Source organism: Anas platyrhynchos, chromosome 1 (assembly GCF_047663525.1).
Source record: "Anas platyrhynchos isolate ZD024472 breed Pekin duck chromosome 1, IASCAAS_PekinDuck_T2T, whole genome shotgun sequence".
Classification (NCBI taxonomy): domain Eukaryota; kingdom Metazoa; phylum Chordata; class Aves; order Anseriformes; family Anatidae; genus Anas; species Anas platyrhynchos.
Genome location: NC_092587.1, coordinates 137,302,570 through 137,329,852, shown reverse-complemented (window position 1 = coordinate 137,329,852; position 27,283 = coordinate 137,302,570). Strand labels below are relative to the sequence as shown.

The 27,283-nt window shown below is 38.9% G+C and overlaps 1 protein-coding gene across 1 annotated transcript in view; it reads left to right on the top strand.

Annotated features, from left to right (window-relative positions):
- Positions 1 to 27,283, top strand: part of LOC101794805 (cohesin subunit SA-2) — a 61,590-nt gene that overhangs the window by 19,808 nt on the left and 14,499 nt on the right. Inside the window, exons 11-23 of the mRNA XM_027447001.3 lie at positions 285 to 408; positions 6,163 to 6,261; positions 8,426 to 8,505; positions 16,919 to 17,026; positions 18,935 to 19,043; positions 19,894 to 20,011; positions 20,860 to 20,963; positions 21,406 to 21,498; positions 21,591 to 21,680; positions 22,706 to 22,909; positions 24,303 to 24,379; positions 25,343 to 25,430; positions 26,403 to 26,480. Coding sequence (XP_027302802.2) covers positions 285 to 408; positions 6,163 to 6,261; positions 8,426 to 8,505; positions 16,919 to 17,026; positions 18,935 to 19,043; positions 19,894 to 20,011; positions 20,860 to 20,963; positions 21,406 to 21,498; positions 21,591 to 21,680; positions 22,706 to 22,909; positions 24,303 to 24,379; positions 25,343 to 25,430; positions 26,403 to 26,480 — 1,372 coding nt within the window. The remainder of the gene's footprint in view (positions 1 to 284; positions 409 to 6,162; positions 6,262 to 8,425; positions 8,506 to 16,918; positions 17,027 to 18,934; positions 19,044 to 19,893; positions 20,012 to 20,859; positions 20,964 to 21,405; positions 21,499 to 21,590; positions 21,681 to 22,705; positions 22,910 to 24,302; positions 24,380 to 25,342; positions 25,431 to 26,402; positions 26,481 to 27,283) is intronic.

Sequence of the window (27,283 nt, the reverse complement as noted above, 5' to 3'; positions counted from 1 at the left end):
ATTTGGGATTAGAAGAGGACCTCTCAATTTTGTTTCTGAAGTTTTACCTGCAGTACATTTGTTATTGAGAAGCTATCCAGAACTTCAAAATAATTATTGTATGAAACATTTGTAGCTAAATGGATTAACTGTTGATTGAAGACTTAGTGCATTAATATAGAAATATTGGAAATATTTTGGGTTGTACATGTTTCAGCAATTCCAGAAAAAAATATGGCAAATGATATAATTAAAGTATATTAGGCATGTTAACGTATTAATATTACCATTTTATAATTTCACAGTGATGTGATCCCTGAGATCCGAGCTACTTGTATGGAAGAAATTGGCAGCTTGATTAACACATACCCAGATACATATTTAAATGATAGCTACTTAAAATACATTGGGTGGATGCTGTATGATAAGGTAACGTTTTTAGTTTTTTTTTACTTCACTATGGGGGCAATATATAGGAAGACTTTTTTTTTTTTTTTTTTTTTTTTTTAATTTGGAAGAATCCTAAAGTTTAAGTTTCCAAGACCAGATACTAAAACTGCGATGGTACAAAAAAATCTCTCTACCCTATTCCAGGTTTCATTTTTAAAGCCATTGTGTCATTAAATAACAACATTTTTTCTAGTTCTGTAGCAGTCTGAGTGTTCTTGTTCCATGCAGTTTTTTAATATGTTATTGAATTAGCAATTATACTAAGTTGTAACATGTCCTATATCCTTTGAGCACATGCAGCATTAAAGGTTGACTAAAACTGTGATTTTAGGTTTGATGGCTACATTTAAAATTTTGTCTGATTTTATAAAGATGAACAGATACAGTACGTATAGTAAAACAATCTTCAGTCCTGCATTTCTCATTTGGAATACAGAGATTATTTTCAGAAAGTCTATTTCAGTCACTTCCCAGAAGTTTTTCTCCTTTTCCTTTTAATACATTTTTTTTCTTTTCAAGTAGATGTACATTTAAAAAAAAAGAAAAGTAACTGAAAAATATGCTTTTTCTCATGCTTCTAAAATACATGACAAATTTTAGGGAGATAGGTATATTTATCATGAATGGCTAAGTACTGGAATTGGTACACTGTATTTCTTGCAGGCCACCTTTTAAAGTGTATGTAGTATCTGTACGAATTCTGACACCTTCAGTTTTGTGTCAACTTCGGGTAATGTCCATGTTCTGTGAACAAAATTGTAGTTCACCACAAAGCCAGGAGGGGGAGCACAAAGCCTCTTATTTCCTTGCTTTCTGCCATTTCTCTAAAGGTAGCATTCAGATTTTCAGAAGCAACAAATCTGTCAGGAACTGTTGTCTTTTCCTGCGTGAATTTTATCTGATCAGAATATCTTTTTTAGTGTTTGTTCAGTTGGGAGAATTCTCAAACTGTGAGAATAAGAAGTAATTTTTGACGATGATGTGTCTCCATTCCCAGTGCTGTACAGTGAAAATTAACAGCTGGTGTCTTTGATTAATGCACATAGCTTCTCCAGTGTAATTTGTTGGAAACTAGAAATGGTTATTTGTCTAAAGCATAGTAGGTAGAAGCAGTGGTGCAGATGCCAGCAGAGCGAGCAGTCTTTCATATTCCACATTTGGCTGAGGCCTGGTAGTATGCCACTAGTGGCGGTTGCAGTCCCGGCTGTGCTTTGTGATTTGCAGCCACTGTTAAGTTGCCCAATTCCGAAATGAGAGCAGGGCATTTCTGACGTTGGCAGTAGTGCTTTTAAATACATCTGAATGTTACTTCCCTCTATTCCTCCTTAATAAGCATTTCCATTCCACCGTGATGATGGTGTGCAGCAAGAAACTGACATCTCCCAGAGCCAATTTTCTTTTAGAATATAACATAGAGACATTTGCCAGATAATTTAGGCCCCAGAGTTAGAATACTTCAGTGGTTGTTTAACCATGGGGAGAAATCTGGCCAGCATCATCTACAGCGTTGTAAACAAATATAAAGTTCAGTCATTTGGGAGACTTTAAAGAGGAAAACAAAAAAGCAGGTATAAAATTAATGTTTCATCACCAATGTCTTTTCTTTGAATATAATCATTTTTCCTCATGAAATACCATTTTGCTGTTATACTCCAATTTGAAACATGGTATTTTTACATGGAAGGCTATTTCCTAGGTGCAAGAGGGTTCTCCAAATTCAGTAGTAATACTCTTAAAGTTGTATATGAATACAACTCTTTGGCCCAGGAGGAGTTGTGGAAAAGTGCTATAAAAATACATTTTCAAGATACATTTTTGTTTGTCTACTAGAACCAATGTAACATTATTTTTTGAAGATCAAGCAACACTTGACAGTAAATGTGAGAGCCCTATGCTACTGAACAATCTTATACGTAAGCCCAATCACCTATCACTGCATTTGTGAAACAGAGGCACTTAACTTGTGCTCAAAGGCACCCAAAGCGGTATATAGCTACTACTGCATCAGCAGCCAGACCTAAGGGGAGTTCTGTGTAAAAAATTCAGAGTTAAAGACCAGAAAAATTGAGATGATGAAGAGTAAGGGTGCAGAACGGGGAAGGCAGAACCCGCAGAGAGGAATGCAAAGGCAATGAAAATGGAGATGTGCACAGATACACATGCACATGTGTGTGCGCACACTTGAGACCTCCCAGCATGTTAGACTAGCTTTGTCTGGAACTTTAGGGCAAGTTGCTGAGGTTTTCTCACTAGACCATAAAAAAATACCCAAAGAAATCCTGTGGGAAACAAACTTTCTGTTAAAATGAACTTTTGTGTCCTGGCCATGCAATACTCCTGGCAAATTTCAGGAAATGGAAGAGGTTTTTAGGTTTACCTCCCATGCGACGTGGCTATAAAAACTGATCCCATTGTTATGACAATTTCTGAAGTACTTCTTTCTTCAAGTGTTCATGCTAGAAGTGTGGTTTTCTCTCCAAAAATCATCTTTCTGCATATATACTGACATTTATTTTTTTTTGTGGGGACAGTATTGCTGTTTTTTGTTTTTTTTTTTTAAACTATGTTTTACCTTGACAGGACAGCTAAGCTATATTGTCTTCACTCTTCACGTCTACTTTTGGAATACTCTTGTTTTTCACAATTTATTATTTGGAGGGTATTGAGGAGAAACAGTGACTCAACCCTAGCTCAAAATCATCCATGTACCAGCCTGTACTTACACGGCTTACAGAATGGCTCCATCTCTTTGATTGCAGCAACACTGAAATCTCATAACTGAACGTGTCTAAACAGTGCTGGAGCCCTTGCAGAGCTCCTTGATATCACTAGAGCTGCTCACCATCTTACTGATTTTCCCTGCCAGTCTGTTTGCAGGTCAGGGTCAGAGTACACTATGATACAGCTGAGGGACAGCGTATGTTCCGAGTATCCCGAATGAAGATGTGCTTATATAGTCCCCCTTCACTCTGTCACGGCTTTGAAAGACTAAAAAGGCAGGTATTTGTGTCAAGATTAGAAGGATAGTTTAGGTGAATGGAATAGGTGGCTAGGTGTTTTTTGTACTTGCCTGCATGACTGCCCAAAGGAGCTGAAGGTAAGTGGTGAGATAGTTTTAGAAGGATGTGAAATAGATTTGAATGATCAAGAAACTGTGAAGAGTGATGAATCTGGAAAAGGAAAGGTAGCTGAGAAGGAGAAAATGCAGCAGAAAACATAGGAAGACAGCAGAAATCGCCATAGCAGAAGTACTTATGCATTCATAGTTCTTAGACAGTTTTCTCAAACATATAGATACAGGGTTATGACTGAGAGCTTTTGAGTGGGAAGTGAATACCTTAGAAGAAAGCAGGTGGTTTAGTTTAATGTATTAATCCATATATCTGCAAACCTACACTTGAATGCTACCTGACTGACAAGTGCAAGTGACTGATCGCTAGCCGTGCTTGAAGAGCTATATGACCATCACAAACATTTTAAACATATGTATTTATTTATCCCAACCACAAATAAAGTCCCTATTCACAAGGAAAACCTCATGATAAAGTAGTGAGAGCAGCTGAAGCCAGAATGGCATTACGCTGGCTGAGCTGAGTTTGTGCAAGTGTGCAAAGCTCCTGCCTGTGGCACTCCTGGCGGCAGGCAGTGATGGGTTCCAAGCTGAGACTGTTTGTGAGCGAGTTGTATGTTGTGGAGCCCTTGTGGGTGTAGGAAGCAGCAAGTGGGGGCAAGAGTCTCTTTCTCTGAGAATGCCTTTAATTTTAAAAGTGAGCACAATTTAGAGTATGTACTGCTGGTGAGTTGTGGGCAGGTTAGAGAGCGTTTGTCATCAACTATTGATTTTATTTTTTTAGCAAAAAGCTGCCTTATGTAAAATTGTTGGTCAGACCCTGCTACTGGATATCATCCTTTGCTTTCCATCCTAAGCAGGTGAACAGGAACTTGTAGCAATACTTAGCCTATGTGTAGGTGGTCTCCTTTCTTAGGTTTCCTTGAATTTTCCTGCTGCTATTGTTAGCAGGAAAAAAAAAGGAATAAACATGAAGAGACTGATTCAAGGCCTACAGTGTCTGCTGATATCCCTAGCATTCTAAGTTTATGGAACACTGATTTTTTTTTTTAATGTTAGATCCTCAGAATAAATTTCTTAATGACATCCAAAGCTTTTGTAGTTTGAAAGGTTTAGGAATAGACATGAGAGTAATTAAAAATTGGGTCAGGGAAGCGTCCTCTTTTCTGGGACATTTGTGAAGCAGGAATACTAACAGCAGGAAGTAACAGGGATGACTGTTTTGCCTAAATTCGCCAACTAGGCCAAACTTAAAACTATTCTCTTTTTAGAATGCTTAAAATACATAATTCTACAGTAAAACAGAAACAGGCAGAAGGCATAATATTTGTATGTATGACAGACTAGAGGGAAGGGATGGCACCCAGAGGTCAGGCTCGAGAGGTGGGCCTGTGTGAACCTCGTGGAGTTCAGTAAGGCCAAGTGTAAGGTCCTGCACCTGGGTCAGGGCAATGCTAAAATGAATACAGGCTGGGTGGTGAGCAGATTGAGAGCAGCACTAACGGGAAGGACTTGGGAGTACTGGTGGATGAAAAACTCAGCATGAGCTGGCGATACACACTACACAGAAGAAACCTGGCCAGCAGGTTGAGGGAGGTGATTCTCCCCCTCTGCTTCTGTTCTCACGAGACCCTGCCTGAAGCACTGCGTTCAGCTCTGGGGCCCCCAGCACAGAAAGACATGGATGTATTAGAACAAGTCCAGAGGAGGGCCATGAAGATGATCAGAGGGCTGGAGCACCTCTGACAGGCTGAGGGAGTTGGGGTTGTTCAGCCTGGAGAAGAGAAGGCTTGAGAGAGCTTATAGTGGCCTTCTAATACCTAAGAGGGGGCCTACAGGAAAGCTGGGGAGGGACTCTTTGTCAGGGAGTGGAGTGATAGGACAAGGGGTAATGGCTTTAAAGTAAAAGAGGGTAGGTTTTGATTAGATGCTAGGAAGAAATCAGCGCTGGCACAGGTTGCCCAGAGAAGCTGTGGATGCCCCATCCCTGTAGATGTTCAAGGCCAGGCTGGATGGGGCTTTGGGCAACCTGGTCTGCTGGGAGGTGTCCCTGCCCATGGCAGGGGGGGTGGAACTAAGTAATCTTTAAAGTTCCTTCCAACCCAAACCATTCTGTGATTCTATGAGAGTCCACAGTGATAAGCCAATGCAATTCTAAGGTGCACATCTTCCTCAGGGAGGTTTTTCTGGACTGGAATTTCTTGGAATCCTTGTTGGAGTTTAACTGTTGTCTGAGAAGAGTTGTTGAAAGGAAACAAAGTCTGGTATACATAAGAGTGATGATTGTATTAAGTAGATCATCCATACTCTTGTCTTTGTAAATCTTTAACAGCTGAATTGCACAATTCTTGTGTCTTTTGTATTCTGTTGCTTATAATAACTGTAGTTTCTGCGAGAGTTTTGCTGAATCTTAGGGAGTCTACAACCTTTGATGTCACCTTTAAGTTTGGCTCATTGCAGGCTTTCTCAGAGAGAGGGAGGGAAAAAGAGAGAGGGAGAGATGCATGCAAACAAAACAGTACTGGTATCACTAATAAAGAAAATGGGGCAGTGTTTGGGTAATCTGCTGTAGGTACCCACAAGGAGCTCTTATTTGCATAATATAAATGCCAGGAGTAAATAATCAGAGATAACATATTAGCAGATTTCTCTTTGTCTTGTAGCAACCTGAAGTGCGGTTGAAATGTCTTCTGGGACTGCAGGGAATTTATAGCAGAAGAGAACTTGTTTACAAGATGGATCTCTTTACGAGCAGATTCAAGGTAAATAGATGATTGTTCTCTAGTTTTTAAGTCTGGGTTGGGTGTGTGCACAGGGTGTGATGTTTTTGGTCAGTGCTCATCTCCCCACTCCCTTGAGTGACAGAAGCTTAGAGTATTGCAGAAGCAGCCTGCTTGACTGAGTGGATGAAGGAGTTTTGCAGAGGTGTTTCCCTTTGCTGCTGTGGAATTTTCACAGTTCCATTTCACTGTAGTTTACGCACAAAATGGTGTTACCATGCACTGTAGTTAAGTATTTCTAGCATTTATCCAGGATGGCCCAGATTTTTTTACAGGTTCTTTGACAGATGGGAGGGAATTTGATACTCCAGCCGTTCCTTTTTTTTTTTTTTTTTTGCTGTTATTGATAATTGGTTAAGCTCTTAGATATTTGATTAGCTATGTATTACACATGTATTACACTGATGCGAGAATGACTCTTTGTTGATCAGTATGACTCCTGAAGAAGGATTCCTTACCTCCTGTCTGAATGATTCAGACGATACGCTGAAGTTCTGTGAGCTTGTTCTATGACTGCACTGACCCTGTAGGCTTTATGTACACGTCTTTATCATATTCCAACATATATATATATACTTTTATTATATTCCAACACCTTGAGTCATTTAAGAAGTAAGCCCTTACTTTTTTAATCCTGCCCTTTGTAATGATTTAATCAGCTATTCTTATATAGCTAATATAGCTGTGGGGCAGGATCTTTAGGATCTTTTCAGTATGTGAATAAGAAAGCTCAAGATGCTGTGAGAGACGGGATTGACACCACAGTCCCTCTGAATAAGCACACAATCAATGCCTGCATGTGGTGGCAATTAGTGGTTCCTTTTTTTTTGTTGTTTTTTTTGTTTTCAAAAGGTGCAGTACTTACCCATATGTCAGAGCAGTTGTTAGTAGGAAGTACCTTTAGAACATTGTTGAAGAACAAGATAATGATTGATATTGGTAGTTTAGGAATAAATTGTTCAGACTGGATCTCGGCTATCTAAGATTAACCCATTTTAAACAGTTTTGTAGTGATGTTCTCTCTTTTCTGTTAAAGGAAGGTTGTTACAAGCTACTGTATGCTGTATAAGCATCTGTAGGATTGGTATTCAAAGGCTGATGAACAGCTCCAGTCTGTTTTCACTGAGATCTCTCTTTCTATGGAGGGCACTATATAACTGGATTATTGCAAACTCTACCTCCCCAGTGTAAAAAGCAAACAAACTGACCCAACCCCTCCTTCTCCTCTAAAGAAAAGAAATCCAAACAGCAGATACAGACAGATCTGAAATCTCCCAGGGTTGAAATACTACTTTCTTGGTGATGGGCAATGTAAATACATAATTGTCAATCCATTTCCAACAAGCTGGATTTTCACATGCTCCCTGTTACCCTTGAGTTTCCAAACTCAGGATTCATGGACTTCCACACCTTACATCTGGGTTGTTAGAAAAGGAAGGTGCAAAGAAAAATGAATCTAGACATTTAGAAATGATATATGTAGTGAGAAAGCCGCTAGTCCCCAAACAAGCTATTCTGAAGGTTTAATATGCCTTAAAGTTGTAGGCTGCACTGAGGAGTATCAGTTCTTGGGTACTTCCCAAGAGTTTCCACTGTTTCCTGAGACGTATGTGCACCAAGTTGCAATAGGGTGAGTTCTAGAGGTCAGGAATATTACCGCTATTTCATGAAGCACCTTTATGACTCAATTCCTAATTATCTTTCCAGCAAGGCACTGGCTTCTGTAATGTGTAGGTACACACACCTTATTGTTGATGGGAGAAACTGATTATATAATGCTTGTAATTTGAGGCTTACCTTCATTTAACATATTGAAGTGTCAGTAGTAACATCTTAGAAACAAGTTGTCAGTCACTTTTAATTTGTAGACTGTAGTTGATTTCTTGTGAACGCATACATTACATCTATAAAAAAATACCATATTACTGCATGATTAATTCAGTTAAAAAATTAACATGCTGTTAATTTTCAGGGGCTGGGGAACTACTTGGTAGTAATCAAGTTGCCTTATGTCTCTTAGGAAATAGCTGCTGAAATAAAAATAAATCTCTGCTCTACTAGTGTAGATGATCTATCTGTAGCAAAAATAATGTTTATTGAGAACAAAACATGTTACATCTTTTTATTGTCATTTTACATCCATTAGGATCGAATTGTGTCCATGCCTCTGGACAAGGACCATGAAGTAGCAGTTCAAGCCATGAAACTCTTGATGCTTATGTCACAGTAAATAATTTCTTTTTTAATTTACTGTATTGTTTTAATGGCAACAAGATCCAGATAAAATCCTGATGAATCTTCCTGTAATCAATTACATGCTGGGAAAAAATTGGTCCCAGCAGGATATGAGTTACAGTTAAAGCTGCTCAAGACATGATATTTTCTTTCTGTGGGAAACACCAATATTTAAGAAAACCTTTGTGGTCAGATTCAATATGAAAACTAATTGTTTTTATCTTTATACTTCCCCCCGAAAGAAAATTTCAAAGCATTTTCAATTTGGCTTTTCTCAAATAGACTGTCTGTCTGTCTCCTGGGAAGTCCGCACCATACAATCTTCTGTCCCAGCATTGCCAGGTCTTGACTAGGAGCTCAGGGAACTCTGGCATCTTCCCTGTCTCCCCACCTGATGCAGGAAGCCTTAAACTTTGTTGCTAGAATTTGGGCTTCCAGATTCTTTGCTCCATGACAGAAAATCTGGGAGCTATCAAGCCCACAGCAGCCTAACTGACAGCAAATGAATAAGTATATGGCATCTTGTTTTTGCTGAAATGGAAAAGTAACGGAAAAGTTGTTTTGTTGGGAAATTACCTGCCAGCCGTAGAATTGGTAAGGTAATGGCAAATTGAACCTGTGGGGAAAAACTAGACTAACATTACAGAAGCACATGATTCCTATTCCAATACATCCTTGAGAAACATGTTTATTTTAGAAACAGCTTTTTTTTTTTTTTTTTTGGCAAAATATATGAAGAGTAAATTCTCTGCCCCTCTTTTTCAGAGCAAAACAAGAATAACAAAACCCACTGCATTACATTGTTTGATATAGTTGAGATTTTAGTACTCCAGAAGTGTCCCTTCTGGTTTGGAGCTTAAGTTGAGTTCTGCTGATGCAGATGCTTATCTCCATGTACAGCATGGTGCATTGTCCAATAGACTTGAGCCATTTGCTTTCCCATTTAAGCCAGAAGTATTGGTCATTGCTAGAAGAGGATGTAGAGCTTAATGGACCAAAAATACCGTGATGTAGATATTTACATTAAATTTTAAGTACACGTATATGTTGAAGTGATGCTTTATTATCTGGACTCACTCCTCTTTCACTTCACACTCTATTGATTTGAGTGGCGTTTCTCTAGGTTACTCCAACATATGCATCAGAACAGCATATGACTACTTCACAGTAGCGTAACATGCTTTTCTGAAGCAAGTACTATTATTCGTGTCTCGCTAGTCGTAGATAGGGTTTATTGTTTCTGTGTTTACAATATCTATTTCTACATCACTTGCTTCTCTGTGACGTGTAGCTATTGGAACAAAGCACAATGCTGTGTCTGTGTGTAACATGTCCCTGTGCTAGGAGGAGTAGCACACCATTGTTGAAGTACAAAGATGTTGAACACCAGTTATGGCTGCCCTTGTTCTGTCTCTGAACTAACAAGTGCTATATTGGCACTGCAGCTGTTTAGGGTCTCTGGCTTTATTATGTGGGATCATGTTCTCATTAATGTGAGCTGCAGCTATAAAAGTCTGATCATTTTTTTTCCCCTGAAGCAATTTTTCCCCCAAAATTTCTCTTAAAATACAGTTAGGTTTTCAATGTAAGTACCATCTAAAGTTTTCTGAATGACATTTTTCCATCATAAAATATAATTTTAATGATCAGAAGGAATACATTTGAAAATTGTTTTCAATTAGGCTGTGTGGAGCATACATGCTTCTTTCTTTTTGCTCGTCTGTTGTCTAGCCATCCTCCTTTCTGTCCCCCTCTTCCCCCATCTGCTTTGAGCACTGCTGATTTTGCTTAATTACTATAATGATGAAAGTGAGAATTGGGAAGTCAATGAGCAAATTCAAGGACAGATCTTTTTTTTGATGTGGCTAGTACTGATCCGTCTATAAAACCTGTGTGAAGAGAATGCAGACAATATAGACACTATCCAGTACAGATTTCATAATAAGAGCCTGAATCATGATGCTTTTCTTGAAGCAGGGACAAACCTTATGCCCCAGAACCTACAGGTATCAGAAGGGACTCAATGCTGACATTGCAGGAGCAAAGAAGTTTCAGGCTCTCTAGTAGGTGCATATCATGGTTCAAAACCATTACCTGCATATCGAGCAGTAAAGCTGCCTGATAAATGCAATAAAGCATGAAATGTTGTGGACAGTGACTCCACTGCCTGTAAAGAATAATAAATGACAACTTGTATAAACGGCACTGCTGCTTGTATGTATTTATGTAATTCATTGAGAGCACTCAGTCATGCTGTATTGACTTCTCTGCGGATAGTCAATCTGCAAATTTAGCAACTAGTTGCCCAAACTACATTTTTAGTGAGGCATGAAAGACCTTTCAGATCAAGTTTCCATTTTTAAAGCTACCAGTAAGAACATCCATCAGTAAGAACTCTCTCTCTTTGATTTGGAATCATGATATGATGGAATTGGCTAACAACAAGTCATTTTTTTTTTTTTTTAAACGAACAATATGAACTTGACTAGTCAGGTACTGATCTCTAGGACTTGCCTCTAGTTCTTGAATGCGTATTTTGTTATTTAGTGACATGTATGAGAGAGAGGCAAGGCTAGGAGTAACTTTTATTTTCTCCTCACAATTAGTCTGCTGGGTGCTCTGTTACTTTCCTGGGGAAAATTTACTATATTAGCAACTCTCTTTTATGAGTTTCCATAATTGTCTTTTGGGCGAGTATAGTAGCAAGACCTCTTTGCCAGTTTTTATTTTTTTTACAGTTGCAGTGGAACTCTGCTGCATATTTGTTAGTACTAACTATGTCTCTCTCTTAACCATCACTGCATTCTAGTGCAGTGGAATATATACCTAACTGCTATGTGCACTGCTGGCCCATAACATATCTATGCTCGCCTTTACATTCTCTCTCTTACTAGCTAGACGGGCAATGAAAATACCAATCTTTTTGATTCACTTAAACATGCTACACTATTAAAAAAAAAAATAATAAAAAAATCCATTGCTGACTTAAAATGCTCTTGCTATGCATATACTTGTGTGGTTGTTTTTTTTTTTTTTTCAAATCCATATTTGTATTTTCATTTTGTCTCTCTCCGAGCTGATTTTTTTCTTGTTTGTTGCGTGTTGTCTCAATTGAATGCCAAGGTCTTTGGGTTGGTGGATTTCTATTTTTACACAGCGTGGTGTGATCCTGAAACTGAAATGAGCCTATGAGGTTTAGCATAACAGAAATTATTAATGCTACTGAATTATGCATAATAGTTAGCATTAATGTTGCAAAGGATCTGAGAGGGAGTAGAACTAGGAAGGAGAAAAAATGAGTGACAGTGAGAAGCCAAGGAATCTTACTGCAAACATCGCCCTTCAGGAGGTAAATTAGTTTAGCGTGGCTACTGCCAGACAATTCAGTTCAGTTTTGTATGCTTAAGTACCTGAAAGAGTTGAGGGAGTTTGGAAAAGAGAGCAAAAGTAATTAGATAACTGAAGTAGGTGAATGTGATTACAGATGGTGCATGTAGAGACACAAATATTATAAACGGCTTAAAAGGTAAAGAGCAAAGAGGGAGAAAATTATCTTGTATCACATTAGTTAAATGTAAGTAGAAATTAAACTGTGTTTTAAACACAAAGCTCTGAAATTTGAAATCTGGAAGAGCTGCCTCAGTGAGAACAGTGGGTATGTTGAGGACTCATTGAGGACTTGTTTAAATTACTTGTTGGAGCTGATAAATACATTAATTTTCATTTCAGTACTTTGACAGTATTAAGTAGGGTTTATCCAACTTAAAGGTCAGGAAACTGAAGCTTACAAGTTTTGGGTGTTCTGATTAGCACAGGAGGATTAGTCAAGTAGAGATTCATCATTCTTGCACTTAAAAATAAAATTTTAGTGCCCCTTCTTATTCTGAGTTAGACTGGTTGGGAGGGGGGTTACATTCTAAGAGAAGCTCCAAAACTGGATTGGCAAAGCATGCCATGGCAAATAATTCGTTGTCAGCAAAGAGTTGAACTCTGATACTGTAGTGTTATTTCATAGTTGAGCCGTGGACTTCGGAGAAGAAAGGGACATTTGATAGGCAAATGCATTACATCTAGCAAGGTTATTCAGAAAGCCACTATTCAGAGGAACAGTTAAGTTGTGTTGAAGGCTTAAATGCTATTATTGTTGAATAAGATGTTGAACAGGATGGCTCAGGTTGGAAGGGACCTTAAAGATCACCTAATTCCTGGGCACGGACACCTCCCACTAGACCAGGTTGCCTAGGGCCCCATCCAGCCTGGCCTCAAACACAAACTTCTACTATAAAGTGTTTTCCTGTCATTGTAAAAAGTAAGCTGAAGAGAGATGTGTATGCTTTGCATACACGTAAGGAATTTACCCACCTTTGTTTTGTCTAATTGCTTTGAGAAAAAATAAATGTTACTGTGACGTTGATAGAGGTAGCGACATAAAGGTCTCTCTTCAGTAAAGCAAATTACACAGCACAGTTCTGATTTCTTGCATGAGTAACTTGACTGTAGCAGCACTAGTGGAAAGGAATCGTGCTGGGAGTCCTCTCAGCTCCTCTGTGATTCCTGCAGTTCCACACTCCTATTAAGGTAGAGTTATGGTAGTGCTTTGTCATGTGGAGGAGTCAAACTTATTCCAAACAAAGCAGAAGTGAAAGACCAAAATGGAACAAAGTGTGTGCCTTCTCCTCTGCCTTCTCCTTTTTTCCATCTTCTCAGTTTTATGCTTTCGTGGAAGTTCACCACCAGCAATTTTGTCATCTGTGCACCTCTGTTCAAGAACCTTCACATCAGTTCTGAAATCTTCTTATCTTTCCTGTCTGAAGAGTTGACAAGAAAAAATACGGATTGCTTGTCTCGTAGGGTTATGTTTCTTAACCAGAACAGAATACAGCATCTGTTTAACGTGCATCTTCCTGTGCTCTGTCACAGCATAACCATGGAATCACAGCACATCGCAACATACTAGTGCTATTTTCAAGTGGGTGGCAAAGGACTCTTGTTCTACTGTAGTGTGGCAACCACGTTATCAGCTCTTTCTGATCACCAAAGTGCCATCTTGAAATACCTGCAGTAACAGTAGGGTAGAATGAAGGAAATAACATTTTTAAGTATAAAAAATAGATAAGCTGTTCTGTTATTTTGAACAGAGTGCTTTCAAGAGGTATTTTTTGAATAGCAGTGCTCAGTGCAACAGTGATGTTTTTAAAATGTACTTGTAGATTAGTATATTTAATTTGTATTTATTTAAATTAAAAATAATCTGAGTTTTTAAAATTCAGATGCTGACCTTGAATTACCCATGCCCAAATAACATGGGCTTAATCTTTCCCTGCCAGATCCTCCTCTAACATTAAAAGCAAAAAAGAGTAAGTTGGTAGGCCTTGAAAATAGCATCAGGTGTATTTTTATTTTACTGTTGTGATTTTGATTGTTATGCTTAGTGTAAGCTGTCGTGCAGACCAAGAGAGGTGATTCCAGCAATCATGTATAGCCACGTCTCTTGCATACAGCAAAATGGCACAAAAAGCAAGATATGAAATCTTTCATCTGGTGCCATAGGCAGAACAAAATAGGGCTGTGATCTTTCCCTAGAAGATCCCAACTTCTTCATGCCATGTTCACACTGAACTGCAGAGAAAATGGTATGTCATGACATTGCTATGTGGAAGGCCGTGCCTGTTTATTTTTAGACACCTAAACACTGGCAGGCACTTCTGGCTTAACCTTTATCTGTTGCTTGGCATTCTGAGGGCTGTAAATTAGCAGCAGTGTTATTGCTGTATTTAAAGTATTCTTTGAATGTGCGATTATTGGCTTATGTTTGCAAAAAGAAAGGCACCCATTTATTGTAGTAGTATTAGTGGTAGTGGCAGCAGGTGTAGCCAAGTGTTGCTACTTCCAGAGGCAAGTAAAACCGCTCAGCTCTCACTGGAGTGGGAATTTTGAGTGTAAATTAGCATGTTGTCTCAGAGAGAGTGGTGGTCAGAGCTGTTACATCTCACCTGCGCTTGTCTTGAAGACAGACAAAATAGCACTGTTGTAGGTCAATGTAACTGGGGCAAATTCCTAGCTTCTTTGAAGGCATAGTCAAAACCAAGGAGGTTGGAATTTCACTTTTGCTAGAAAACATCAAAGTCTTTAACTTCTACCCAAATAGACTGCAGGCATGCTACTGAGCACTTCAAGTCATCTAAACAATTTAGGCAAGACATTTTTTTAAAACAGACTCACAGGTCTCACTATTTCCATAAACTTTCCATAGTTTATGGAAACTTCCCAAACTATTTCCATAAAATAAGAGAAAACCTGACATACGAGTACATTCAAATATCAGAAAACATGTACACTTGAGTGGTGTGTTCATGCTGAAAAATCCATTTAAATATACAAAAAACATTTTTTTTACTCTGGTGGCAGTCAAACGCTGGAACAGATTGTCAGAGAGGCTGACTGGACACAACCCATAGCAACCTGCTGTGGCTGACCCTCTGAGCAGAGGGTTGGACTAGGTGATCTACCTACTCCAGAGGTACTCTCCAGCCTTGGCAGTTTGTGATTCAGCGTTGGCATGCTCTAGATCACCGTGTGTTCATATGGAATTTTCTTCTTTTTCAAGCTGTCTGCTGTTTTAAAAAAAATACGTGTGCATAGAGAAAATGAGAAGGGGAGCTTAGCAGTAAATAGTGCTTTAAAAGAATTAAATAACAGACATATTAAAAAGAATGAATGCAAACTTCCTGGATGGCTTCACTAAATTCCCATGGTCTTTTAATATAAAGGCATGCTCTGTGATCCATTCTTACTCCTATAGGTGCAGTTTGTTGTCAGTCTTAGTTTACTCTCACTTGTTAACCTTGTAGAAGTAATAATTCAATACTTTATTCATGGCTTTGCAGGACATGCAAATGCTTATTTGGAGATGCTAATGCACCATATTATCTCTTTCAGTTTCTTATTGTTTAGCAACAATAAGCACATTTTTATGCTATTTCCCCATTTCTGTAGATGGCTGAATAAGAATTTGCATTAATATTTTCCTTTATGCTGATTACATGATACATGTACTCAGAGCACTTTCTTTTTCTTCTGTTACCGCAACTGTGTACTCAACGAAACTGTGTGTTAAAAGAAGCCACCAAAACCTGCCAGAATTTCTTTTTTATTCACTGCAAGTATTATCTTGCAAGATTGACCCATGACTTTTGAAGATACACCATCAGCATTTCCATTTAAACAGCTTTTTACCATGCTTATGACTGTTGTGAACATACACATAAAAAAATATTTGCAAGGAACAGTCCAGTGATACTCTTACTTAGTGTGAGCTCTCTTTCAGTCAGATTTGAGGATATTTTGGGACTTTGGGTCTTGCGAGGGTGCTGAAGCATGCAACAGTATTGGAGACAATTGCTTGGGCAAGCACGGGAAGGGGTTTGAATTTTCGAAGCCATCACTCCCACCAAATGGGGAATGTGAATCCTCAGTTTTAAAAGAGGTACTGAACTGCAGCTGCAGGTGATTTTAAACTAGTACTAGCTGAGAACTGAGCACAATAATAAATAAAAACTCTTTCCCCTCACCTATCCGTAGGAAGTGGAAGGATCTCATACATGTATGTTGCTGTTTCATTCTCTCAAGTAGCTTAGTCCAATGATGTTGTTACTGCAGTAAGAAGCAAACATTTTGAAACTGTACCCCTTCTTTTGGTCTTCACTTAGCTGGTATCTCTTTGGTGGGTTATTCGACCTCAATGCTTCATTTTCCTATTTTGTAACAAGTTGCAGTTAACACCAAGTGCTACCTCCCATAGTGTGTTCTAGCTTTATTAGTTGCCATGTGGCATTCTCAAGATGCATAGCTGAATGGCTGTAAAAAAAAGTTGTGATTTTCAGTGTGGTTGGACAGAAAGGTTGCAGGCATAAGCATGCTATCAATAATGTGTTTTGCTTTCTTTTTGTGTGAGACTCTGTATAAGCCCAGTGTAATAGAGTATAAATTTTAAAATGCTGTTTAAAAAAAGATCATTTTAAAATAATTTGTTCTGCAAGATGAAGGCTTCTTGTTAATATATTATCTTCTATGACGGTCATCTAAGTACAGAGGCACCACTTGCCTCTTTCATTATTATTACTCTTTTTACCAAGTCCACTAATCAACTTTAATTATACTTTAAATTAATATTCTGTCCAATGGGCCTGATTTCTCATGGCTTCTACAGACCTCTTGCTTCTCTACAAAATGAGTAAAAAATGCTGCTAGTTCCATTTGATAGCATTTGTAGATATGTCCTACAAAACTTTATAAACAAGTTGCAAGGCTAAGGAGCATCAAGTCTAATAAAGCTGGACATACCATTCATTGTATTCTTTGCAGATAAACCTGAACTATAACTTCCGTTGTTATTTTTGCCTAGGAACTACGAGGATGTGTTATCAGATGAAGACTGTGAAACCTTATACCGGCTAGTTTATACCACACACCGTCCACTTGCAGTAGCAGCTGGGGAATTCCTTTATAATAGGTATCTCTGCCTATTTCTTGCATATTCTCATTTGTTTCAGAATGAAGGTGGATTTATTTAAGAGGGACATTAAGCATTCATTTTTCTGCTGGAAGCGTGTGTGCCGTGAGGATAGTAGATGTACTTTCTTCTTTTGATTTGGAAGGGAAATGCTGTCTGGGGGTGATCATTTGTTCCTCGGCACGGCCTTCCACAATAGGCATGAGAAAAGTTGCAAGACTAACACAGAGAATATGAAACAATTGACTGATCCACAGATATCATGCCATGTTGAGAATACACCTCCTTTCTTTCTACTTTTTTTTCCTGTTGCTTTGCTTCTTACAAGCTAATTCATCACCTAGCATCTGCTGGATTTCGGTAGCATTGGTGATTAATCACAAGAATGGCCTCCTCTTCCCTTTGGAAGTTGCCGTATACATTGTAAAGGCTTTGAATAATGAGAGATGCAGCAGATTAAAAAGCCCTCCCAATTTTCTGTCAGGTTAATGAAGTACAGGGTTTATCTTCCCCAGGAGTAAGTCTTATAAATGGGCTTCTTATAACAATGGTTGCATGAAGTGAATGGAGTTGGCATGCTAAAAAGAGAAGAAATAAATATTCTGTCTCTGTGGCTGAGAGAAATAATTTTGCTTTACGAAGAGGAATGAAAACAAAAATATTTTGGCAAGACTTTTGTGGGGAAAAATTCGGAAGTAATAATGGTTGGTGTTTCTCACATGTGCAGAATCTCCTCCTAGCTGCCTGTTCCTATCTGGCTGAACTGCTGATATTCCAGGGGTTGTGAAGTCAAGTCCAACAGAAAGACAAAAGACAATAAATCTCTTTTGATGAGTCTTCTGTCACATCTGTTAGCCTTACTTAGTCTTTTCTGTTTGTCCCAATATTCTATCATAAATCAGCTGTTTTTCCTCTCAGAACGTCTGTCTTTTGATACTAAACTGTTTGCCTTGGTAACTTTATTTTTGATACTCAGCTTTGCAGCGCAGCATGGACATTCTGACCATCTAAAGCTCTTTCTTTGTTGTTCTTGTTTGCCCAGGTCTTCTCTCTGGCACTTCTACTAGTATCAAAATCTTATTTCTGGTGTGATAGAAATGTTAATGACAATGTCCTTTCCCTAGTTATACTGATAACAGTTCTAGTATAAAGTTTATTTTTATTTATTTTTTTTCTTCTTTATAGTGTGTATGAAATCTCAGTGCTTTCATTCTTAGGTTACTTACGGAGCTGGCATCAATTACACCAGCAGAAGCACTTTTGGAAAGTTTAAGTCTATACTGACATTGAGTAGTGTGGTCCTGCTTTTAAATCCAAGACATTTGGGCCTGTATGTGTTTTGGGATTAGCACTCTCCATGAGCAATACTGTCACACTCATCTGGGGCAAAGAGGGAAATGGAAACTGTTGTAAACAGTTTTTCCACTGTGTTTGTGAAATGGAGTAAATTGTCTCTTGTAAATACAAGGTACTATCCTTTCTTTAAGAAGCTTTGGTTCTTAGATGTACCGTAATGCGACTAATGGTTGGGTAGTAATATTTTTACTGTGTTGTTAAGGTTTAAATTCAGCCTAGAGTAAGCCCCTTCTCAGGCGTGAGAAAATGCCTACCTCAGGATATATTCAACGCTGTGAAATCTGCATCTGCTGTCCAGAAAGTTGGCAGGGTACCTGTTAAACTGTCAGAAACAGTCTCTGCATCCACAGGGACAGCAGATCTCTCCTGATGGAAAACAATCTAATCTCCTTTCCTTTCATCTAATAAGAAAGTCTAATGTGATTTACAGTAAATAAGTATACATTTAGAAAAAATACAGTCCTTGGGATCTTGAAAGAATGAGCGTTATATTGGCAAATGATCATAAGGGGAACGTGGCAGAAATGAACTGACTTCCTTTTCTGTTGGCAGGCTGCTTAGTTATGAGGGAGACGAAGAAGTTCTGCCCAAAGAAGGAGGGAATGCTGGGACAAATGCTCACCAGTTGAAAAGATTAATACAGTTTTTCCTGGACAGCGAGGTGAGAATAAGCCCTGCAGTAAACCTTTTCAATTCACTGTTGCATGTTGATTATCAAGTTCTGGCTTCCTTTTGAGGGGTATTTCCGGTGGTGAGCTCTGAAATGTTTGGTGTTTGGCACATTCTCACTCTCCAGGATGAGTTGTTAATGAAGACAGAATTTGGCATTTCTGTTCTGTGTTTTAAGACTAATTTACAACTCTGCCAGTGGAGAGAATCAAAGCTGAAGCAGCTTCTGAAAACAGCCTACAAGATTAATGGCACCATGTGAATGGTTTTTGGTGTGTGTCTGTGTCTTTCTGCAGGCAGATGGAGGTTGCTGTACTGTAGCTCCATCCTGACTAAGAACTGTGTAGTTTTTCTGAGATTTTATCAGTTTAAGTGCTGTACTTTTCTATTTGGCTTTTGTGGTGGTGCAGACCTATGTCTGGCCAAAGCGTCTAAGGCACAGCCGTTTCGAATCAAAGTGCAAAGAATTTCACAGACATTATCTAAAATGTTGACTCATTTTTAGTCCCAAGGTTGGATTTTTAGTTCTGATCAGCAGTATAAAAGCAATACAGAAACTAGTTTTAGAGAGATTGCTTAAATTACAAAGCAAAGATACCATAATAAGAGGAAAGAAAAGCTTCTTTCCTGATGTATATCCTTTTTTTCCCACTTTCCTGCATTGTATCAGACTGAAGGCAGTGTTTAAATGTTGAATAGCCTCAAACTAAATATGTTGGAATACTGTATGTGAATGTATGTGTGAATGACAGCTCTGTGATTGGAAAAGGAGAGGACCATAGGAAGTTGTATTTCTTTTAATCATGTGTTTGCTTTTATAAGTTTGTGTTTTTAATCCCTAGGTGCACAAACATGTTGCATACCTCGTAGACAGCTTGTGGGACTGGGCTGGCACATTCCTGAAGGACTGGGAGTGCATGACCACACTTCTATTAAAAAATGATGGAGGAGATAGAGAAGGTGGGTGAGCAAAGAGCTTAGCTTTGTCTGGATTAATCTCTTGTTGTTGTTTTTTGCACTTTGCCTCAGCTACTTTAGGATCATTTCATATTGCAGTGCCCTTTGATCCTAGATTGTTGTCGCCAAGATGTACAAAGCAGATGTACTGCTGATTACATGATCTGCAGCAACATACTTGTTTTATTCAGTATTCTGCATTTATGTAATGTTAGTTTAGAAATTTTGCAAGAATGCTTGCATAATTAAGCTTAAGTAACATTCCCTTCTTTTGTTTGTTCAAAACTTGAGAATCTAACAGAATTGAATGAAGTGTGATATTTTTGGACTGCTGTTCATGCCTGAAGAGAAGAAGAACAATGTGTTGAGTTCATTGACATCTAACATGTTAGAGAACTCTTTTTTTTTTTTTTTTTTTTTGTAAAAATATCTTAAAGTGAACTTTAATAATAGTTGTACTAGAACTGGAGGTGGTTGTACAATTGAAATCAAAGTTTGCGGACCCAGTGAGTTGAAACATTTTGTTGCTCAGAAGAGTAGTTTTATCCTGAATGAGATAGTAGTTAATAAAGATGGGCTTCATGGAAGCTGCCTGTATTTTTGGGATCCCAAGTGCCCTAAAAAGTTTAGTCATGAGACAAATAATCAGCTTTGTGTTCAGTGAATATAGAAAATAGCTTTCTTCAAGTTAAATCAAATGCGCTCTAGGTGTTTATTTAGCAACACTGCATCTTTCTTTCTGTAGTGTCCTTCCACAGTTGTCCGGATAAATGAATAGGCATTTCATTAGCTGTTGCTGCAACTTCATTTTTCTTTTGTGTGATGCTGAAAGGAGACTGATTTACTTACAGCACTGAACGATGCCCAAAAAAGTGCTCTCACTGAAATTATCCTCGCGACGGTTAGAGAAGCAGCTGAAGGTCATCCTCCAGCCGGCAGAGGTGCAGCCAAAAAAGTCAGTGCGTTTTATTCTTACATATTGTGCTGTAATCACAATCTCTTTGTCTTATGTGCTTTGCCAGATAGCGTGCTCCCAGCGGTAGGTATATCTTCAGAAATGAACTGGCATATTTTTACGAAATGTCACACTGTCGTTTGACCTGTGGATCTTATTAGTAGTGGATGTTGAAGGGGATGAACATTAGAAAAAAGCCAGTTAAAGCAAGTTATTGACAAATGGTGAGCATTTTATCCATGCAGAATTGTTGTTCAGCGCTTTGTATCTAATTTAAAGTTAACAAAAAATAAAAAAAGCATCTGGTTGTCTCCACGGAAAATATCTTTATCTTGGCTTCATTTGATTTAGATAAAGGCATATAAGTTAACCTTGAATTACATGTAAAATTCCACTCAGATCTAAGAGATTTTATAATTGAAACAAAATGCTTTGTCTGCAGATTCTGTCAGTAAAAGAGAAGAAAATACAATCGGAAGATTGTACCAAAATTACTGAACATTTTATTATGGTGCTTCCTCAGCTCTTGGCAAAGGTAACTAACAGCTGCTCTGTGAATGCATGTTAAATATTTCATTAAAATTCCTGCAGTGCACTCATATCCTGTTTTTTTTTTCTTCTCTGCAGTATTCAACAGATGCACAAAAAGTGGCAAATCTTCTGCAGATTCCACAATATTATGATTTAGATGTTTACAGTACGGGACATCTAGAGAAGGTGAATAGGAATTGGGGTAGTCGGTGCATGTGGAAAGTGCTAAATTTATGTGACAGTGTACAGAATTCAGTGTGACTTGGAACAAATAGAAGCCTGTTGAAATATTAAGAAACAGCCTCGTACCTTGAGGAAAGCGGTCTTTTTCAGGCTTTGCTTTTTGATTGGAAGCTGCCAAAGAAAAGCGTTAGCGCTTGTCAGTTCTGATATGCCATGACTGGCCCTGCTGGGTGATGGGTTGTGTTTTCATGCGATAGGCCTGCCCCTGAGTTTTTCATTGATGGGTGGAGAGAGGGTGGGTTATGCTATGTGTCTAAGCTGGCATCTCCCTGGAGTTTTCTACAGAGTAGGTTTCATTCTCCTTGAGGACCGACTCCCAGCTGCTAGGGGGTGATAGTAACTGAAAGATAAGAATGGAGATAGTGTAACTGCTGATGGGAAAGGGATGGTCAGAAATGGATTGATTAAATCCTTGAAATAGTGTAATGTATTCTTAAGCAGGGATGTTTACAGGGAGATAACAAGCAAACACGCCTAGATTACTTTCAGCACAAAACATTAACTGGAAGAGGAGGAGAGTCAGTGGCATGGCACAAGTTAAGTTTCCTCCTGCCAGTAAGAGTGAAGATGGCAGTTGCTGACATGATCTGAAACAGTATCCGTCCTCTGCTGCTGGGGGAGACAACTTCCATTGTTTGGAGACACACCTTTCCTTTGGAAAGACATCTTTATTCCCTAACATTTTATTTATTTTTTTATAGTAGTAGTAGTGCCAAAGGTGTATTACTGAAGCGAGACTTAAAACAGTTGCTTAATTTTTCACAAAGATTCAGACAATAATGAAAAAGAACCATAAAGCCAGAAAAAAAAAATTGTATCCACTAGCCCTGCCCCTCTGCTCCTTAGACTGACAGTTATTTGGTACTGGTTGTGTGACCTACAGAGATGCATAGTCCAAGTGAAATGTGTCTGAAGCCTAAGTGGGTTTGCATGCATTTCACCTGTAATACCCCTTTTATCACTTGCAGCATTTGGATGCTTTGCTGAAAGAGGTAAAAGACATTGTGGTCAAACACTCTGACATATCTGTCCTTGAGGCATCCTCCAGGACTTATTATATCCTCTGCAGTGAAGAAATTGCCATCTACAATCAGGTGGATCGCGCCCGAACTCAGCTGATAGATGAGTTGGCGGGACAGCTTAACCAGCTACTGGATGGCTTCTGGCAAAAGGTGAGCGTGACTCATTGCGGAGACAAACAGCCTGTTTCCATATGAAAACAGAAGAGAAAAAAATAAAGGGGATATGGTACAATTTTTTGCCTGCTGTTTCTCTGCTTGGGGGGAGCAGAGCTTTCAAGGTTGGGTTTGCTCCTCTAAAATGACTGATGGTTTACTTTTTATTGATTTGGCAGGAATAGAGTGGTGAAAATAGTAAACGAGGTAGTCCACAGCAGCAAAGGGACATTTTATGTCGTCTAAATATTCTGGACACGGGTTCCACTGTTGTAGTATTACTATGCCAAAAATACTATGTAAAAGATCAGCTAAGAAGGACCGTGGATCTGTAGGTGATGAGATTGTTCCCAAAATACTGGTTACTGCTTTGGTTCTGTACTTCTTCATATTTGACTGCATGCAAGATGCCTTTTGTAGTGTGACTTTGGCTGCATATTTATAGGAAAAAAAAAACCAAACACAACAAAACATCAGTCTGTGATGCAGACTGCATAGCTTTGGGGTCTTTGAAATGATGACTTTCCCCTTGAAGGAGGACTGTAGAGTCTTCCTCAAAGTTTTTCATTAGTTCTAAAAAGCAGAAACAGCTGGTGGTGATATGAATAGCTTGCTGGCTGAACTGAACAACAGAAGCCCGCAGCTGATCTGATCAACTGTGCCGTCATGAACAGGTGTCATGCCATGGTATGGGAGTAAACGCTGGCAGGTTTTTATTGGACACTGGGATATTGTAAAATGTGTCAAGCCAAAAAATCCCCTAACCTCAGATTGGATTTATTTTGTTGGTCTTAAATAGATATCTATGTCAATATGGGAGAATGTGCACTTATGAGAAACAAGATAAGTGCTAGACCAGGGATTCTTCAACTCCTTCATAGAGTAATCCGTATCTAAATAAAGAGATTTTCTCCTGCAGCCCCTCCCTTCTAATTCCTGGTTGTATATACCATCTCCCATAATCACGTAGCATCCTTGTGGAAACTGCAGCAATTGCATCTATGGGAAAGTATTTTAATATATTTTTAGCTATCTTTGAATGTGATCTGGCAGCTGGAAGCACGGAGAGTCAATGCCATGTGAATGGTTAGCTTTCCAGAGATACCTAGCAACTGTGTGAGGTTTAACACTTCTGTGGTAGCCTAATTGCTAGTTTTACTCCGTTTTAGCAGTGCTGTACTCGAGGGAGGCTGCTGGGGGTTTAGTAGTGACAGGGACACTGATACAAAATTTCTGTGCAGTCAACATGTTGTTTTCTGTTTACTGTAGGGGAATGCATAAGTTGCATGTGTGAAATTCAAGTCTGTGGGCTGGGTGGGAAGAGTACGCAGCAATTACTTTGCCCCATGCTGGCTAATGCCTTTCTCTTTCCTAAACCTGCATAATTTAGCAAAGAGGATTTTGCACGGATGCAAGAGAGGTTGCCCGGATGTGCGCTGCTTTGAGAAGAATAGCAGCTTTTCACAAGTGAGATGTTTTTTTTACGTACTGCTAATTTACTTTCCCATATTCTTTAGTGTTGCCTTAACAGATGTCAAGTGAGAATTGCTCTTGATTGTTGGTTTTAGTAAGAATTTCACAAGAAAATGGCAACTATTCCTATAAGAGATGTTGCAAGGCTTAGTTTCTCCTGAACAGAGCTGTGCTCTTGGGTATGGATTATTATTATTATTTTTGACTTACAGAGGTTGGAGAATCAGCCCTAGTGGGGCTAAGAAGTGTATGTAATGGAGTTGGGATGTCAGAGTGGATGTTGACATCCCCTCAGCTACCTTGTTATGGTGCCTCCCTCCTAGCTGCATGCTGTTGCACCGCCTTATGGCCAACACTGATGGCCAGTCTGAAGAGGTATAATGAGTGCAGCAGGTGTTATCTGCTTCGTTTGTTTTAATTTACTTGGTCTTCTCCTTCTAAAACATGGATTTCTCAAAAGCTTGGTTCTGCAGGGGTTGTTCACCAAGTAAATTACCATGTGAGATAGTAGAGGGTTGGGGAGATGGCCTTCTGTGCAATGTGTCTTTTGCTTATCCTACATACTAGAGCTGCTCTGCTCATGCAAAGAGAAACCTAAAGTTGAATTGCAACACTTGATAATATTCAAAGTACTCTTTTAAAGTGTGTATGGGGGAATTTTTCTTTAGACGTTTTTGGGCAGTTAGAGAATGTGAATAGAATGTATAGGAAAATGTACAGAGGTCCAGCTTCCTTCTCCTCCTCTCCTCACAGACACTGCAGTTTTGTGGCAGGAATGCAGACTGTATTCCTCCCCTCCCCATTAGAATTAATTATTAGTTGTTTAAAGTTACTGCTGTACATCAGAGGAAGGCAAAAACAGGATTCATTTAACCTACTTGATCAGGTGAGATTTCATTTCTTGCTAAGTGTGACATTCTTTTTTCTGTTTGTTCGTTTTTTTTTTTCCACTTGCAGTGCCCATGATCTCACCAAGTGGAAGCTGTATGACAAGACTTTACGGTTGCTGTTGTTTGAAATACAACATGGGTGTTTGTCCGTTCTGGTGAGTTGTTGATACTTAAGGTTGAAAGCAGGAAAAACAGCAAACATTACATAATCTTATGTATTAGTGTTGTATGAGGCAGGAGGATGTTGTTTCCCAGATTGACAAATGGAAACTAAGGTTTTGGTATAATGTTATTTAGAATCAATGGATTATAGCCATGTATTCATTAATTTGGAGATTTTCCAGAGCTACGACAGAATAGTCATCTGACAACTTGCTTTCTCAAAAAAGCAAAAATACTTTCCCATGGTCAGTACTTCCTGCTGGTTGCAAAATCTCACTCTGAGTACATATGAAATTGTTGGGACCATGAGGAGCATGGTTTCCTTGTAACCAGAAATTGAAAAATTTTGGACCTGTTGCTTGCAAATTGACACTTGATGAGGATAGTTTGTAATTACCTGTTGTCTCAACTGCAGCCTTTTCTTTGTCTGATTGCCTCAACTCAAACATTGGCTGTGCCGAGGTAGAGGTATATCATGGTATTTTAAGTACTTGGGCAGTTAATCGGGCTGCATTTTCAGGAGAATTTGGGCTTATTTTGAAAAAGGCAAAATTTAACCAAAGAGGGAAAGTCTGAAGCCTGTGGGTAGGCTCCTTTAGTTGTAGTACCAGAGAACTAAGGTTTGGCTTCTATTCTAAACTGCCCTTTGGAGAAGTCAGCCTTTCACCAAAGACAGCAGAGAAATCCTAAGAAGCTCAGCTGAAGTTAGCCTCTGTGAATACTCCTTGTATTACAGAGTTATGTTCCATTGAACGCATCAGGATGTCAGAGTTACACAGGAGTAGCACCTTAGTAATGAAGTTTCTCAGCAGGCAATGTTTACTTGGGTGTAAACCTACTGTGTTTATTTTGAAGACCTACATTCTTGGCAGTGTAGAAATGGCTGTGCAAGCAGCAAGCAGAATGCCAGGCTTTTTGCTGTCAAGCCTTTCATGTAAATAAAGGACATGTGTTTTTATTTGCAGGTGATCCTGCCAGCTCTCCAGTGCACATATTTTTCTCTCCTGTGGCAAGTAGCTGCAGCTGCAGAAAATTCTTCCAAGGTTGGCCATTCCACATCATTTTGAAACCCAGGGGTTGTGCTTGTAGAAGTTCAAGATGCTTTTCTATTCTCAGCCAGAAAAAAACAAACTTTCTCAAGAAGACAATTTGTATATTTTCTTGAGGAAACCAAACTGAGTTGGGACGTTTTCTCTCTCTGTATATCTCCCCTTACCTTCCACACCCTTCCCTATTTTTTAAAGTGTTTATGCCTTTTCAGTATGCAAGAGAATATGGGAACAACAGTTCACCTCTATTTTTACTACAAAACATGTGCAGCGAATTCCTCATGCTTGATGGAGATAAGGAACTTGTTCCACTGCCAAACAGTTCGTTCTCTTGCTTTAAGCAACAAATAATATTCAAGGAAAACTCCAGGAAGTCCTGTTTGTTTTATTCTTACGTCCTTATTTTACTTATACATTCTGTGACATCCCACGTTCTTCAAACTTTGTGTAATTTTTTCATCAGCTTACTACTTTACTTTCCTAATTGGTTTTGCATAGTGCCAGTCTCTGCCAGATACTTCAGAAGATATTCTAGTTTAAGATACCAGAGAGGAAAACTCTTTTATACTTTGATTCCCATGTGAACCTATACCTTTGCAGTTTTTCTTCGTGGTGAATCCCGACTACGCCAAGTGATGCTGTTTCTGTCATTCCGCCCCCTTCCTCTGGTGCTGCTGTGTGTACAGAATAGGGCGCTGACATGGGCATTTGTTTTGTGTGAGAAATGTTAGCTGGGAGGTTACCCGTTTGGTGACTGATTCACTATCTATTCCCGTCCCATTCCATTCCTGAGTGGA